Source organism: Balaenoptera musculus, chromosome 1 (assembly GCF_009873245.2).
Source record: "Balaenoptera musculus isolate JJ_BM4_2016_0621 chromosome 1, mBalMus1.pri.v3, whole genome shotgun sequence".
Classification (NCBI taxonomy): Eukaryota; Metazoa; Chordata; class Mammalia; order Artiodactyla; family Balaenopteridae; genus Balaenoptera; species Balaenoptera musculus.
The window spans coordinates 53,239,554-53,257,011 of NC_045785.1; the positions used below are offsets into that span (position 1 = coordinate 53,239,554).

At 48.1% G+C, this 17,458-nt stretch overlaps 1 protein-coding gene across 1 annotated transcript in view; it reads right to left on the minus strand.

Moving 5' to 3' along the window:
• KANK4 (KN motif and ankyrin repeat domains 4) overlaps positions 1 to 17,458 on the minus strand; it is a 36,604-nt gene that overhangs the window by 19,036 nt on the left and 110 nt on the right. Inside the window, exons 2-4 of the mRNA XM_036837070.1 lie at positions 11,860 to 11,947; positions 3,855 to 5,780; positions 2,459 to 2,570 (exon numbers count right to left, since the gene is read on the minus strand). Coding sequence (XP_036692965.1) covers positions 2,459 to 2,570; positions 3,855 to 5,780; positions 11,860 to 11,875 — 2,054 coding nt within the window. The 5' untranslated portion in view covers positions 11,876 to 11,947. The remainder of the gene's footprint in view (positions 1 to 2,458; positions 2,571 to 3,854; positions 5,781 to 11,859; positions 11,948 to 17,458) is intronic.

Consider the following 17,458-nt stretch of genomic DNA (forward strand, 5'->3'; position numbering starts at 1 on the left):
TCCTGAACCCCCTCATGCCCTTCATCTGAATGGTGGTCCCTACGTAAAGCCCCTGTGCTCACTGGATTTGCAAACCCAGACTGCTCCCTGGTATGCTCACATTCTGTCTTGTTCAAACCCCAGATATTTCTTCCTCTACTGTGCTTGGAACAACATTTTGCTTTTGTGATTAAGAAAACGGGACATATTAAGTTTACCAAACAGTTCTTCTCTTAGAATTGCTTCATAAAAGCTCCACCTGGAAGTTCATTCATTCATTCAACAGACATTTATTGAATACCTATTATGTGCCAGGCACTGTTCTAAATGTTATAACCAAAGTCCCTATCCTAACTGAGCTTAAACTCTAAGTAGGGAAAGGCAGAAAATAAACACGTAAGCAATATATTCAGACAATGATAAGAGCAATGAGTAAACTAACAACGGGCCATGGGATAGCGTGCTGGGAGGAGGGGCTACTTTAATTAGAGCAGAAGTTTTTGTTTTTGTTTTTTTTAAAATTTTATTTATTTATTTATTTATTTTTGGCTGTGTTGGGTCTTCGTTGCTGCGCGTGGGCTTTCTCTAGTTGCGGCGAGCGGGCGCTACTCTTTGTTGCGGTGCGCGGGCTTCTCATTGCGGTGGCTTCTCTTGTTGCAGAGCACCGGCTCTAGGCGCGCGGGCTTCAGTAGTTGTGGCTCACGGGCTCTAGAGCGCAGTCTCAGTAGTTGTGGCGCACGGGCTTAGTTGCTCCGTGGCATGTGGGATCTTCCCGGACCCGGGCTCGAACCCGTGTCCCCTGCATTGGCAGGCGGATTCTTAACCACTGCGTCACCAGGGAAGCCCCCAGAGCATAAGTTTTTAATGTTGGCTGCATGTTAGAATCACCTGAGGGTGTTTAAAGTTCCCAATACCTGTACTGCACCCGAGACTAATTAAACCCGAGTCTTCCAGGAGGGGGAGTCAGGCATCAGTATTTTTAAGGCTCCCCCAGGGTTTCCAAGGTGCAGTCAAGGTTGAGAACCACTGCACCAGACTGACAGATACTGAGGGATATCTGGGAGAGAACTTTAAGTGGAGGAAACAGCCAATGCAAAGGCCCCAAGATCAGCCTGACTGAGCATGTTTAAGGGAAGAAAGCCCGGAGCCAGTGATGGGGGCTGAGGCAGGCTGTAGTCACGAGATGGACCTCCAGGTTTTGGTACAAAGCTGGCACTTTTGGGGACTTCCCTGGTGGTCCAGTGGTTAAGAATCCATCTTGCAATCCAGGGGACGCCAGTTCGATCCCTCATTGGGGAACTAAGAATCCACGTGCCACGGGGCAACTGAGCCCGTGTGCCGCAACTACACAGCCCAGGCGCTCCGGAGCCTGCACACCGCAAGGAAGAGCCCGTGCCGCAACTAAGACCCGACGCAGCCAATAAATAAATAAATAAATATTAAAAAAAAAAAACAAAAAACACAAAGCTGGCACTTTTGCAAGTATTTACGCAGGGGAGAGAGAGGACCTGCTTTAGACTTTGAGGTTAGTCTGATTCTGCTTTCTGTACACAAACTGGGGAAAGCTCAGAAAAAAATGGTTTCTCCTCTGGCCAGTGTCTGGCGTCAGCAGGAGTGAGAACAGCAACGCTCACAGAACCTGCCACAGTAGTGACATCACCCTTGTCTGAATTGGGTGTCTTCCTTCTGGTCTCACCCAAATTAGCAGGGGTTCCGACCTGTTCCGGGCAGCCTCCTGGGCCCACCCCTGGCTGGGCCTGGTGCCCCTGCTTTGGGCTTTCCCACCATCCTCCACTTCTTTCTCTACTAGAGTTCATCTCAGCCTGTCAGCATTCTCCCTTTACTTCTGTCTTATCTCTGCCCATGTCCAAACTGTGAGTTAAAGGCAGGGACAATGATTTATTTGACCTTTTTATCCCTACCACCAAACACATCATCGGTACTTAATAAATGTTTGTTGAATGACTGGTTTAGAAAATATTCTAAATCCAGTGATTTACTCTCTACACTATATAAGGTCTAGTTCATGTTCTGAGTCAATAGACATTGATCATTTTTCTTCATCCTAAAAAACATTGGCCTGGTTTGCCGTAAGTTAGTTAAAGGAAGGAAAAAATTAAAAGGATGAAATTTGAAATTCTACAAATTAAGAATTTGTCCTAGGTTCAGTGTTAAGGTTCAGATTAAACGTCTTCCTTAAAGGGCTCATGTGTCCCCAGACTACCAGAAGGCACCAGTATCCTGGCCCCAGGGAACACCAAAGCCAAGACATATTAAAAGCACAGGATCCAACAGACTACCACAGCTGGCAAGAAGCCAAACACATGCAAACCCGAGAGGGAGTTTTAAAGGGCCGTTGAGATTAATTCCCTTGAAGAAGAATGAAAGCCAGATGCTTCCCCTAGGAAAAGAGAGTGCTCAGGACAACAGCAGGAGAGGTAGTGTGGAGGGCAGTCTGGGCTTCAGGAGCGATGCTTACCCACCGTTAACCCCAACAAACTGAAGGTTCTTTTTGGTCCCATTACCTCCTGCACGGAAGCCATAGTCTTTCTTTTTCATTATGGATTTAAGGCTGGTCGACGGGGAGATCTCTAGGCAGACACAACATCACAGGTTAGCATGACCTTGGGGATTGCCCCAGAATGCAGCAGAACTGGGACTCTTGCTTTGAGGGCACACAGGCTGAAGGTGTGTGAAGAGGCAGAAAGGGAACTAGATAATTTCAATCAAATATATTGAGGGTCTTTGAGGTGCCCCAGCCTTCTGGTCAATGCCAGCCAAATTGTTCCGGTTCACAAACCCTCTAGTGTGGATTACAGAGTAGAGTTATTGGAGCATTCTTGAACCATGTGGTGTGAGTGCCACTGTTGTCCCTATCTTAGTCTGGGGAAATCTGAGGCTCAGATTTGCTCAGTGAATGGCAGAGCAGGAGTAGAACTTAGGCCTCCCGACCCCTGGTCCAGCACCCACTTCTGCTCGAGGGCACCCCAGCGGTCCTTCCTGACTCACAAGCCGGATGACACTTGTGATGTGGGGTAGGCACGGAAAACACATGAGCAAGAGCACGAGTCTTCTTTTGCTGGGCTCAAAGTTACAGGAGGCAGTTCACAATCAGTAAGACTAGCACTAGCACCGAAATAATGAGAAAACAGCCAATTTGTGATCTGCGGCAGGAAGCCGACTCACACGCTGCTGCCCGTTGAGCAAAGCAAAATATGGTTCCACTTAACTCCAGAGTGTGTGATCTGTTATAGGAGGAAGAGCCGCTCAGCCAAAGGGTCGACTTCCACATGTGAGTATCGCTCAATTTCTCTCTCTCTCTCTCTCACACAGACACAGAGAGAGAGAGAAAATAATTCAGTAAAATATTTCAGTTCTCAATATAATAATCCTCCAAAACAAGGCTACAAAAAACCTCTAATGTGCAAGAACTGGGCAGGACCACAGGAATGCAAGAGCCCAAGAAACAATTAAGGAAGGCAGAGGTTTAAAGCACTCACAGCCAGGGTCTTTCTTCACCCTAGACACTGCCTTCGCACAATGCAAATGAGAAAGAGGCACCTCTCTGGGCAGACACAGTGCTGCAGGCTTGGCAAGTGTGGGCTGGGTTTCAGCTCCCATTTACCCTCTGGCATCTCTGTGCCCTGTGCTACGTGAACGACTGTATGTGGTGGCCCTGCAGTCAGTCCCAACGTTAGAGCAAGGACAAGAGCAGAGGTTCCAAGCCTCCACTGTCACAGAGATCAGTTTTTATTCCACTGGGTTCCTGGATGTGCTTAAACCTTTAAAAAAAAACATATGCATGCAATTAAAACCCTTTTCCCCTTTGACTCGTCAAGGAGCAATGGTTCCCCGTCTCAGGCACCAGTATTTACCCGTCGGCGGGGAGGAAGAGGGGCCCGGGGGCTCCTTCTGGGGTGGAGCGTGGGCCGAGTAGGCGGACAGCAGCAGGTTGAGGGAGCTCTGTAGCTGGCTCTGGATGCTGCTGAGCTTGGAGGCGGGCTGCTTGATGGCACGGGCCAGCTCCGGGTACCCATGCTCCAGGCAGCTCCACTGCTCCTGCAGGAGCTCCTGGATCTTCTTAACGTACTGCCCAATAGTGGCATCGGCGGTGGGCGAGCTGGGTGGCCTTCCTGGGCGCTCCTTCCCCGGGAGCTCTGAACCGGCCTCCTTCCTCCCTGCTGGGGGAGCCGTTCTCTCGCTGCTCCTTGGAGAGCCTCTTGCTCCCCTGACTGGACCCTCGGCTCCCACCTGATGCCCTCCCTCCTGCTCAGAGCGTCCTTCTTCGATCCTGAGCTCAGTGGAGAGGCAGCTGTGTAAAGAGGGGGTGAGGACCATCTTGGATCCCTGTGGCAGTGACAGCTGGGATGGTGACACAAATTCTGCTGGGCTCTGATCCCCCCATTTGTAACTTTCCTGCCTCCACAGGACGCCATTCCCCTTTCCCCAGGCCCCCCAGCTTTCAGATCTTGTGCTGCCCATAAGGTTGACCCCAATGCTCTTGTCACACGACTCCGTGGTCAAGAGTCCGTGCAGAGGGTCAGTGTTGACCATGGCGTCAGTCTGGCCCTGAGCATCTTTGGTGTTCTCGTGGCTAAGCTTTTCTGTCAGTTGAGCTACGGTGCACTCTAGCTCTCGAATCCTCTGCCCCCTAGCCTTGATTTCCTCCTCCTGCCGCTGGAGGGCAGCTCTGACTTGGGCTAGTTCCTCAGTTCTTCCAGACAACTCGCCCTCAAGGCCCGAGAGCTGCTGCTTCAGGCTGGAGATGCTGCCAGGATCCACGGAGGTAAGGCCCAGGCTTTCCTCCGTGACCCGGATGCCGATGCTTCTCACGTCTACTTCTACAGGTGGCGGCGGTGGGATCTCGCTGATGTTGAGCTCGATTTCTTCTAGGGCGAGCTCATTCCCAGGGACGGGTGATGGCAGAGGTGGGGGGCTTGGTGTTGGGGAGCCGGGGGTCGTGACCGCCACCTCGGCTTGTCCGCTTTCCTGTTGGTCTTCTGCATCCTCTAGAACTACAAGGGATGAGAAAGGAGGACTTGAGAAAGGGAGGTGATCTGGGGCTGCTCCTTCACCCTCTGGAGGCTCAGGCCCCTTCCGGATCAGCTCCGCTATTCCTGGCACCAGGTCTCCAGACTCTCTGGCTTCTGGTTGGGCTGCTGCTCGCTGGGTGGAGTTGGAAAAACCTGCAAATCCTTCCGCAGGACCAAAGGCGCCATCACAGACACCGCCTTCGCCCTGAAGTGGCGGGAGGGCGGGCGGGGTAGGGGGCCCTGAGTTTAGGCTCGGGTCCTCTGAGGCCCTGTTTTGCAGCAGCGTGGCTGGCATGCTGGATGCTCGCAAAAGCTGGGGCCGTCCACTCCCGGCGGCGACCTCAGCCTCCCTGGGCCCAGCAGCCTCCAGCTGTCTGGCGGTCTCTGTCAGTAGGGCCTTCCGGTGGTAGCTCGCCTCGCTCCCGCCGGCGGCTTGCGGGGGATCACCGAGCGGCAGGGGCTGGGCTCGCGCCTCTGTCCCGAGCGACACCTTACTTGGCACCACTGGGGGCCAGTTCGGGTGGGAAAGAGCAGCATGGGGGCGAGCCCCGCTGTCGGGAAGGCTGAAGTTTCGGGGCAAAGTGCTAAACTTGGCCTGCTTGGCCCTTCTGTGGATAGGAATCCTTTTGATGGTGTTTCCCTTCTCGATGTCATCCACGTACTTGAGGAAGTCCAGGTCTAAATGGAAGCCATATGGGGTCTCCACGGAGTAGGGGTGGCTCTTTGGAGGGTCTTTCTCTTCATCCCCCTGAGAGGACTGGTCTTTGGCTGGGAGACATAAGACACGTGAAAAAGAAGCGCAACGTTAATGAGAAAGACAGGCGGTGAGACCTAATATCTCTCCCATAAGCGTTCTCCTAAATGTTCCAGCCTCTGAATTATGCTGAGATGCTCACCGTCTTTTGGCTGGGCTGAGAAATCCTGTTATTAAATCAATGTGGACTTAGCCAATGTCTCCAAGGAAATAGGTAGAGGGAATAGTTTCCAATTTGCAGTATGGCATTTCAGTTACCGCTGTGGCCAGGAATTTGCCAAATCAGGGTACTAATTGGTAATTATGAATATGGACATTTTCAAAGGATGAGATACACGATTGTCTCAATATTAAAAAAGGACCTTGCATTATTCAAATAGGTCCTAGTAAATCTTGCTAAAGCCAGAGATATCAAGGAGCCGTGCCTCCTGCATTATTTAAGCTTCCTCTGATGGCTGAGCCTCTAGGTACATGAAGCTCATAACGGGCACCCATAATCATGCACAGCCTATGCTCTTTTCCACTGGAAAACTGCGTAGTGCTTAACAAACAAGTTTCACTTTCAAAAACTCATGCCAGGTAAGGAAATACCACCTTTTTCACAAACTGGAAAAAAAGGTGGTGGAGGAAAATGGGACAATCAATGTCAAAAGGGACATTGGCAAGCATCCTCCAAGAGGTGTGGGACTCATGATTTTTCAGAGCAGCCCAAAGTATCAGGAGAATATCACGATGAGAAAGTTCTCCATCACACCAAGGCACCACTGATCTTGACTCCAGCAGAGGAATCTGAGAACAAGTCAGTCCTTTGATTATTTGAATCCATAGGGATTTGTCTCCAATTAGCGTCTTCCTCAGGTTAAATAATCTTTGTTGTTTTGATGTTCCTAATGTGACACCCTTTATTATCTCTGTGACATTCTGCTAAACATGCTCTGAAAATGCTGAGTTCAGGAGAGGACATTAGTGGAGAGCACAGAGGCCAAGAATATGGACCCTGGAGCCCGGTCTATATTTCAGCTCTGTGACCTTGGGGAAATTACTTAGCCTCCCTGTGTCTCATCATCCGTAAGATAGCAATAATAACAGGTAAGATGAGATTGTGAGGACTGATTAATACATATGAAGTGCTTAGAACAATGCCTAGCACATGATGAACATTCAATACACACTCAATATTGTAGTTATTATCTTTGTGGAAGTCCAAATTACAGAGAACTGAAGCCCCCTAATGGAAGCTGACTTGCTAGGTACATAGGAGGGGATCCTCAAATTCTTTGTGTCTGACTGATTGCTTGACTCCAAGAGTAATAGGCCCTGGGGGCAAAATGACAAAATAGCAGTAATTGAATTCACTTAACCTCAACCACTATTTATTGAGCACCTCTGTTGGTTGCTAAGATAGATCTTAAGGACACAGAGATGAATCAGGTATAGCTCTGCCCTCAAAAAAAAAGTATGGTCAAGTAGGAGAAACACCAACAAGTACGATGCAGTGTGACAAGGATGGTAACAGATACATGCTCAAGGACCAGCGTTCCTTCTTGACTTATTTTCCTAGTTTCTCCAGAAAAACTTTCTTGGACTTAGAGGCTAATTCTGCCTTGGTTGGAGAGGGATGACTTCATAAGAGTGACATATAACTGGGTGTTAAATGATTAAATAGCAGTTTGCCAGGAGAACACAAGAGGGTGAAAGACATTGTAGCTGTTTATCTCCAAGATGGCCATTATCAATTCCTACCTTCTCTAGACAGGCAAGGGAATCTTATATTGAGAGGTGGGGTCCATTTCTCTATGCTTTTGAATCTCAGCTGGCCTGTGACTGCTTTGACCAAAAGAAAATGGCAGAAATTACACTGAGAGAATGCCAAGACTAGGTCATAAGAAGCCTCTAAGTTCCACCTGGGTCTCTTAGAATGCACACTCAGGGGGAAGCCAGATGCCATGTAAGGAGTCCAACTTCCCCGAGACTGCCATACTGTGAGGAAGCCCAAGTAGCTCCAGAGAGAGGTCATGTGAAGAGATGGTGAGAGATGCCTCGCCAGCCTGAGCTGTTCCAGACATCCTAGCCCAGGTGCCAGGCATAAGTAAAAGAACTTCACACGACTCCAGCCTCAGCCATCATCTGATTTCAATGACAGAAGGGACTCCAAATGAGAACCACTCAGCTGAACTTGTGTTAATAATGCATGATTGTTTTAAGCCACTAAGTTTTGGGGTGGTTTGTTATGCAGCAATAGATAGCCAGGACAGATCAGATATATGTCAGAGAATGGGCAAATGCATTAAGGTGTGAAAATCCATAGTAATCCAGGGTTCTATAAACACAGTTGATATGGTTGGAACTTAAAGTGTGGAAGAGAAGGGTGAAGAGTAGAAAAAGACAAAATTGGAAAGGTCAGCAAGAGCCAGATCAGAGAGCCACTTGTATGCATGCCAACAAGCTTTGACTTTACTCTCTAGGCAGTGGGAGTCATCAAAGGGTTTTACACAAGGGAGTGACTTGGTCAAATGTGATTTCACAGTGAGCATTCTTGCAGGGGATTAGAAGAAGAACAAACCAGAGGCCTGAAGACAAGTTGGGAGATTGCTGACATGGTCAAGGTGAAAGAAGCTAAGGGAATGGAAGGAAGGGGCAGGTTCAAGAAGAGGTGTAAGTGATGGCATTACCTGGGGCACATATAGGGCTGCTTTTTCCCTAAGAGTGATGACATATTTGGGCTGAGCTCTTCCTACTTGCCTGTCTGATGTATCCTTCTGGCCAGTGCTACATGCTTGGGGCACAAGAACTGTGCTTAGGGAAGTACAGTTATCTCCAAAGAACTAAAGAAGCCAAGTAGACACATAAAGGCTGAACCCTTGAACACTGACACAATCGACCCTACCAGCCTCAGTGCTAAGTAAAGTTGCAGGGCCTGTGGGTGAGTAAGTCACAGCCTCAGCAGGGAACACAGCAAGGCACTGGTGCTGATCCACAGGGTTGGTCCAAGTTGGGTTCCAGAGCTTCTGTGCAGATACCTGGACTCCAGGCAGATAAGGAGTAAACACTCCTCCAGCACCCAGAAAAGTCCAATAAGTTCCCATTCACCCACATGATTTTTTACAAACCTGCTTTCTCCCAAAGAGGCACACTGGTAGTCTCAATGACAGCAATTGTTCTCTGTTAGTTTCCCAGCTGCACTTGGCTATACTCTTAGGCCTACTGGCCAGTTCAGCAGCCTCCTGGATTATAGGAACAAGCCAAATCAGAGAGGAGGCATTTGTCTAAAGTTAAATAGGGAGCAGATTTATGACCCAGAAGGCAAAGAACACTCCAAAGGAGAGACTGCATTATTTATCTGCTTACTGCCTCAATTCGGTAGAAATGAACTGATTTGCCCATCAGCCTCTGAGAGCAGGTCCAGAGCACAAATACAATAATAGCATCAAATGAGGAACAGCAGGTTCCAAGGGAAAATATTCCACAAGGGAGACTGAGGTGAATCAAAGAAGTCTGTGAGACTGAGCAGTTATCCAGGATGACGGGTTTAATAGGTGCTTTCCTAAGTTACACTATGGGGTCTCTCTCCTCCCTCTCTCTCTCTCTCTCTCTCTCTCTCTCTCCCCCTCTCACACACACACACACACACACACACACACACACACACACACACACACACACATTGTGCTGCTGTGCCTGCCACCCACCGTTCTGCATTCCTTCTCTTTCTCCCAGTGCAAGAGGAATGCTGGACCTTGAATGAGGGAGCTTGATCTGATATGCTGGGAGATCTAGGCTCACATTAAGTTCTGCTCCTTTTAATTCTACCTGGTGATAGCTATGCAGGAGCTCAGAATTACAGGCATTGGGCCAGGGTGAGAATTAATTAGGAGGACTGTCTCTGCTCAAAATGAACTTCAGACCTGACAAACCAACACATAACTGGCTGGAGTTGAATCCTGCCTCTCTTACCTCCTACCTCTGTGATTCTGGGCAAATTATTTAAATTCCCTGCATTTGTAACATGGTGATAAGAATACCTAACTCACAGAGATGTGATTATTAGCACCGATGCAGTAGAGAACATGGCATAGGTACTCAACAAAGGGGCCAAAAGATGAGGATGGGCTGGTTCTGAATGGGGCAGGGGGAGATTCACTGAGAATGTGTTCTTTCTTGAATATTTAACTCTGTGTTGGGCCTAGAGCATCAAGAGGGAGTGAGAGTCCAAGAAAATAATTCTGGAGAAACTGGGAAAAACGAGTCAGGGGAGGAGACAAAAGTAGGATATATGAGGCTCAGAGCTACCTAGAATTCCCTACAGAGTCTCGGTCTGGAAGCACCCCAGATCACTAGACCCTTGGAAAGGACCTGCAAACACAGTCATGAGCCTAAGACCTACAGGTAGGCATGAGAAAAGGGATTAGAAGGAGACAAGGGAAGGAGGAAGGGGCCACAGTCATTACCCTGAGGGAAAAAGTGAAGTGGGGGGCAGGTAAGGGAACCCATCAGAGGCATTTAAAATGAGAAAAAAAGTCCAAAAGCCTATACTCAGTTTCTGAAGGAAATGGGAAAAACAGAAACTAGAGAGAAAGTGGCCAAAAATACAACCGGAAAGAAGGTGAATTAAATGAATCTCTTTAAAAGGCCAAGACAGCGGAAGCTGTCTTTTCCCTCCTCTGCCTTTATTTTGTGAGATGTGTGTGCTTGAAGGGAGGGGTGCCTTTCTTAGCTAGTTGTGGGTGATCACGTGGAAAGCAGCCATGCCAAGGACGCTGAGCGGGGACAAATGAGGCAAGCAGGAATGACAGGCCCCCGGGGCATTAAGGGAATTAGCTGGTGTTCTGTGGGACCACTTTCAGGGATGCGCTGAAAAGGCAGCTCTCTGGGGAGAGAGGCAGACTTTTGAAATATATGGTAACTGCATTTGGAAAGAAGGATGAGGCAGGGCTGGAGCTGCCGTCCAGTCCTTGAGTCCTGTACCAGTGAAGGGCCATATAGGCTCTCCTGTTTCCTGACATTTGGTGATCTGGAAAAAGCATTTCATTAGAAGTCAGGGGATCAGGGTCTAGTCTATGATGTTTGGCAAGTTTCCTGGGAAGGGAAAGGGGAACATTCATCGAGACATTCGTTGGGCTAGATAGTTATTACTCAACAACCTTACATGCATTATCTCATTTAATCCTTTACCAACCCTGCAAAGTAGGTATTAATACCTGCTTATAGATGAGGTGTGGCAGACTGTTTGCAAAAATAGCCACAATTATAACCCACCCTCGTGTACTTCCCTCCCACACTGACCCTAGGCTTGGCCTTGTGACTTGGTCAACAGCAAATGTGACATATGCAGAGATTTGAAAGTTGCTTGCACAGTGGAGTTTGTTCTTGCTGTGCTTGGAACCCTTCTGTCATCATGTGAACAAACACTAACTAGCCTGCTGGGCAACAAAAGACGCATGGCCAAATCATCACCAGTGCCCTAGGTGACATGGAGTCAACCACCAGACATGTGAGTGTAGCCATTCTAAACCATCAGGACAAGTCACCCAGAAGACCACAGACATGTGAACAAGTCCAGCAGAGATCAGTCAAGCTGGCCCAGCCCAGAATAATGGCTTAGCCAACCCACAGAATCTTTTAAGAAATAATAAATATCTTTAAGTCAATACATTTTTGAGTGGTTTGTTACACAGCAAAGCTAACTGATATAGGAGGGAAGTGAAGCTCAGAGAAGTGAAATGCCTTGGAAAATCACACAGGTATGAATGTAAGCTCTTTTACCAAATTGTGCCTCTTTTTTAGACCTCAAGTTCCTCATCTCTAAAATGAGGTTAATGAGTGAGATCATCCTGCTCCCTTCTTGCTGCTTGGAAGGGATGAGAAACACTACAAAAATTACACAACTCCAATATAAACATAAGCCTTCATTTTCATTCCCTACTACCTTCTCTTGTTCATGTCTGAAACACACAGTTTGGGTTTCCCAGCACCGCCTATTTGGGGACGGTCTCCCGTAGGCCTCCCCTGAGCTATTTCCAGGATTTATGGTAATAATCGCTTTCCAACCCAAGTGCTCACTGTAGACCAGGGAATACAAGGGAGCCTGCCTACCGTCTGTCTTCTCCATCTTAGAGAATGCTGACCGCCAGTCTCTTGGGCACTCTTCTTCCGATAAGCCTGTAAAATTTGTTGGAGAGTTCTGAAAGAAAGAGGATGGAAAAGTGGAGAGTCTCATTACAATTAGAATAAGTATGGAGGGAACATAGCACCAAGAAAAAAAAAAGTAACACCCCCTCCTTGCCTTTCTCCCAGGATGCCCATGTGCTCATAGCTCTCCAAGGAGGGAAATTAAAAGCCTATACACACTCCTAGAGTATAGTCTTGCGTGTGTCTTTGTGGAATGTTAGCAGTGGTTGACACCAAAGGAAGCCTCTGGTCCAACTTGACAGATGAGAAAACTAAGGCTTAGAAGTTAATTGTTCTGTGCAAGGCCTCTCAGCACATTCGTGAAGGAACTGGACCCAGGGCTCCGACAAGCAGCATGGTGCTCTTTCCAAAATATCAAGAGCTGAAATCTACTCACTTCCCATCATGGTAAAAGAATTATAATCCATTTTTTTTGGAAAAGCTGGAACCAGAGTACCTATAAGGGATCTGTGACATCCCAATCAGATTCAAGAAAAAGATGAGCTAACTGGAAGGACTGACTAGGAGCTAATAGTTTGAGGTGATTTCTAACCAGGGGCAGAACAAGGGGGAGTTCAAGCCTGGTAGCCAGAAGACATCAGTAACTCTGCAAGCAGAGTACCCTCCTGACTCTGAATTAGGGTACCTTGAGGTTTGATCATAAATTCTCCCCAAAGTTTCAATCCTTTTCCAGGACTATTTCTTCAAATGGGAAACAACCTGGATCCTGCCCCCAGTACAGTAAATCACCCAGGAAATTGGTTTTTATGATTTAACTCCACACACATCAGAATCATAAATTATCTGTGACACCTCAGCAGTGGCAGCGGAGTTGTTTTAGGAATTCCAGTGTGCTCGACCACGAACTCCAGATCAGAGAAGCGTACCAGGGATGAGGGCAAGGTTGGGAGGACGTGGGGGTGAGAGAAGGACAAGGGGTGGCCCCCAGCAACCTGGGATGGAAAATGGGGAGCAAACAAGCAAACTGGGGAAGAGGCTGGGAAATATCAGGCCTGCCAAATAAGAGGAAGTCTGAAGTCTGCCCGACAGAAAGTTTGGTGTACCCTCTTTCTGTGGGTGCTGCTACTGCCTCCGAAGCTAGCACCCTGCTCCTGTCTTGGTTCCCCCATAACCACGTTCCATGCAGCGGCCTTTGCCTATGCAGGAGTGGCAGAGCCTGGAAAGGCAGGCAGGGTTTCTATAGGCAGAGACACTCCTTGCAGAAAGATCACAGACGCTAAATACCTCACTCACCTTTGTGGCAACAAGGACTTGAATTTGGAGCTGGAGCAGAGAAGAAGTTAGGGAGCAGGAGGATGAATGTGGATGGTCCTGGAGGCTAAAAGCGGCCACTAAGGAGGCCGACAGTGGAGAGGCATGGAAGCTTCTAATCAGGGGTGAGGGAGGGTCGCCCTTGTTAGAAAGAGGAGGCTCTGAAACAACCTAAGTGTCCATCGACGGATGAACGGATAAAGAAGATGTGGCGCATAGTATATATACGTAATGGAATATTACTCAGTCATAAAAAAGAAGGAAATCTTGCCATTTGTGATAACACGCACGGACCCTAAGGGCATTATGCTAAGTGAAAGAAGTCAAAGACAAACACTGTATGTGAAATCTTTCTTAAACAAAAGAGAACTCATAGATACAGAGAACAGATTAGTGGCTGTCAGAGGCAGGGGTTGGGGGGTGACGGCTGGGCAAAATGGGTGAAGGGCATCAAAAGGTACAAACTGCCAGTTTTAAGATAAAAGGTCCTAGGGATGTAAGGTACAGCATGGTGACTGTAGTTAACAATACCGTATTATATTTTTGAAAGTTGTTAAGAGAGTAGATCTTAAAAGTTCTTGTCACAAGAAAAAAAACTGTAACTATGTGACATAGTGGATGTTACCTAAACTTATTGTGGCGGTCATTTCACAACATATACAAATATCAAATCATTACGTTGGACACCTGAAACTAATACAATGTTATATGTCAATTATAACTCAATTGGAACAAAAAGAAAAGAAAGAGAAGGTTCCTGGGCAGAGGACACTGCTGCCAATCTCAGTGCCCCAGGTCTGCAGTCTGCAGCCAGGGGTGGGGCCTCCCAGATGCTGGCAGGCAGGAGAGGCCCGGAAGCTTCAAGGTGAAAACTGGGGAAGAAAAGGGTCAGGATGCCAACCCTACACGTGGCCCCTCCATCATCACGGCCTCTCCTCTCCTCCTGCTCCCTTCCTCCTCCCACCTCAAAACATTACTGAATAACAGGCAGAGCTTGGAGCGCTTGACACACTCGAATTACCACACGCAAGCCTCACCATAACCCCGAGAGGATTATCATTATCCCCATTTTCCAGGCAGGGAGACTGAGGCTGAGAGAGTTTGCAGGCCTGCCCCAAATCATATAACAAGCAAGTATTAGAGCAGGATTTGCTCTCAAGTCTCGTTGGCTCCAAGCCTGTGCTGGGAACAAAGTGATTTGTAAATGTTTTTCCACCCCTGTAAACCAGGCCGATGCTGTGACTGATCCCCAGCTCTCTTTGTGAGGGGAAGCGTTTCTGACTCCGATGCTTCTCTGCTTTTTCCCGCAGTATATGTGATGCATCTTCTGGGCGTGCAGAAGGAGAACCGCTCCTTTGGTAAGTCCTCCTGACCAAAGTGCAATCTGCTTCTCCGAGGCTGGACACCAAGCAACAAAGCTCCTCCTAAGCAGGAGGCGGCCACCTGGGTGCAGATGGACCTCTGGCTGCACGAACTCACCATCACCTCGGGGAGTTCAATCACACCCACTGCCCTTGGTTAGAGTTACCGTTCAGCCCTTCATATATCAGATCACAGAGCTTCAAATAATTCCGCAGCACACTTGGGGTCAAAGTTCATTAAAAAGAACTCTATAGAGACCTCTAATCGTTCTCTTAGACTTGAAGTTTTCTAAAATGAATCTTTCCAAGGGTACAGAAATTAATCAGTTGATACCCCAACTCTCTGAAGAGGGCCGAGCAAGCTTTCACGGTAAAGGGCTCTGCAGGAAAGGGGGGACTATCGTGCCCACGTTATGCCACTTCCAGCTCCACCCACCCCAGCCTTCTCCACCTTGGCCCATGGTCCTTCGCGCGGACATCTCGGAATTCAGCTAAGGGGGTTTTCTTCGAGTGGGTGGATGTTTGATGTGGTTAGGGGAGTGGAATCAAAGACTAAATGCTACATCGACACATGCTACTTTGTTTGCAATACAACAGAATATGAAAAATGGCTTTGTTGGACACAATTTCCCTTTAAAATGGAATTTTGCAACCTCCTGGAGCATTTAAAATTTTGACATAGAAGCAATTTATTACTCGTTCTGTTAAGCTGTATCCCCAGTGTTCAGAATTGTAATGCCTGGTGGTGTTATGTAACTTTTCATTTGTTTATGGCCTATCCCAGGATCAAGAACGCCCAATTAGGTCCCAACCTCTCTCGTGAGCTCATCATATTCTAGATGTTTTGAGTATACATAGCTGGATCTTTCTCTAGTTCTTCTCCCCTATTAAGCTTGTGAAGGTCAGAACTCCTACAGGACTCATTTCTGTGGCCACATGTCACCCTCACCCACTGCCCAGCTATATCCTAACATGTGGCAGATCATCTTCAAGTTCCAAATGAGGAACAAAGACACAAAGAGGCTATGTGGCCAATCTAAAGTTACCCAGTTAATTAGGGGCAGGACAGTTTGTGCGAGTCCATCACTCCACACTGCTTCTCAAAGCCAATGGGCAGTGAAGAGGTGACGACTGAGGCTGCCAGCACAAAATCCACCAAAGAGGCAGTTGCTGGAAGACAGCAGTGTTAGCCCATATGTAACTACCAGGCCACGTTAGAAACGGTTCCAGCAGGGTCCATGCCCAGGAGCGTGGATTTCCCTGGGCCAGACCAACTCCGGCAATATATACCCACACCCTCTCCCTCTCCCCAGTTATTCTTTTTATGATGCCATTTTCAATCTCACTTTTAACCTCAAATCCAAATACAAAGAAACCTTCCTCTACTTAGCCCTGAAACTGAAACCTAGTTCTGTACGTTTGTTCTCTTCAAACCTCTCTTTATTCTGCAATAATAAAAATGCCATATTTCATCCCAGAACAGGCTGCATGCCAAAATAAATAGCACCTTGGATTTCCTTAAAAAGAAAGCTTGGCTCAAAGCACAGCCTTATTGCCATGAGAATTCTTGGAGAATTCAACCTTACAAAGTCAAATATTTAGCAAGGTAGCACACCAAACAGCAATCTGTCAATCCCTGCAAGACCTCTTGCAAAGACAAAACGCTTTTTCTGAAAGAGAGGAAAAAAATTACTTATACCTCATACTGATCTCCCCAGATGATGAGAGCTTCCCGTTTCCCCACTCCAGGGCCCCATGCCTCCAAGTGGGAACGTCCCCTGTGCTAAACAGCAGGAGGCATATGACAGCACTGCTTAACATTAAGAGGGCTGAAGTCCAGGCACTGGGGAAGCGAGATGCACTCCTGAAAAGGATTCCATCAACCGAGTTCTCCAGCCAGCTCACTTCCCACCAACCCAGGAAACAAAGAGATAACTCATGCTCAATAAATGACACATTAACACAATCTCATTAACTCCGTTCCCACATTCTTCTGCAAGTGTCTGTCATTTTTGCCTGCACTGCAGCAGCTGAATCTGGAGCTTCATGAAGAAGAGAAAACTGTCGGGAGGAAAGCTGGGACCACATTACCTTCCCTTGGCATCCTCCCCCCTGCCACAGCCTGGAGCTGGAGGAGTCACCTCCTCCCGGAAAGCGGGGTTCTGCTGCTGGACCTGAGCCAATCGCTCGTGAGTTCAGCACAGCAGCACTGGCTCCCCAGCTGTTAAAGATTTGGTCAGGTGATCCGTGACCTTGCTGGAAAAGCAAATACTGACTTCCTTTTCGCTCACGGGAAGAGGGGACTGGGGTCAGGACGGAATTCAGTGCTCAATAAGCTGATACTGGATCTTGCAGAAAGAGGAAGAAAGCTCAAATCACTCAATCGGAAAGTTAGTTCCCAGAGCTGCTCCCAGTTCAGAGGGACACATCTAAAGATGCTGAAACGGTGCATGCCTTCGTCTGCACACTCCCTCAAAGCTAGGCGCTTATCTGGGGGTGGGGGGGGTCATAATTAATTATGCTTTTCCTCCTCCTTCCCTGCAGCTGAGTGGCTCATTAATAAATTTGCTCCTAAAGAGAACTCAGCGTCCTAAGGAGCTGAAACCCTCCAGTGGTGCATCTCTTTCTTCCAGGCTCTGCCTTAGAAACTTCCTCCCCCGGCTGCCTCCTGGGTCCCACGGCCAAGCAAAGCTTCTGTGAGCGATCCCCAGACTGCTCACTGCCCTGATCAATCAGTGACTGGAAGTCTGTCGGGGCAGAGCTAGAAGAAACAATGACCAGTGAGTTCCCGGGGCCAGACTGGCAGCTCCTGCTTCCTGCCGCTAAGTGAATCTGATGCCCCAGCACCAAAACGCACCCAATTCTGGCAGAAAGAGAAAAGCAAGGAAGTA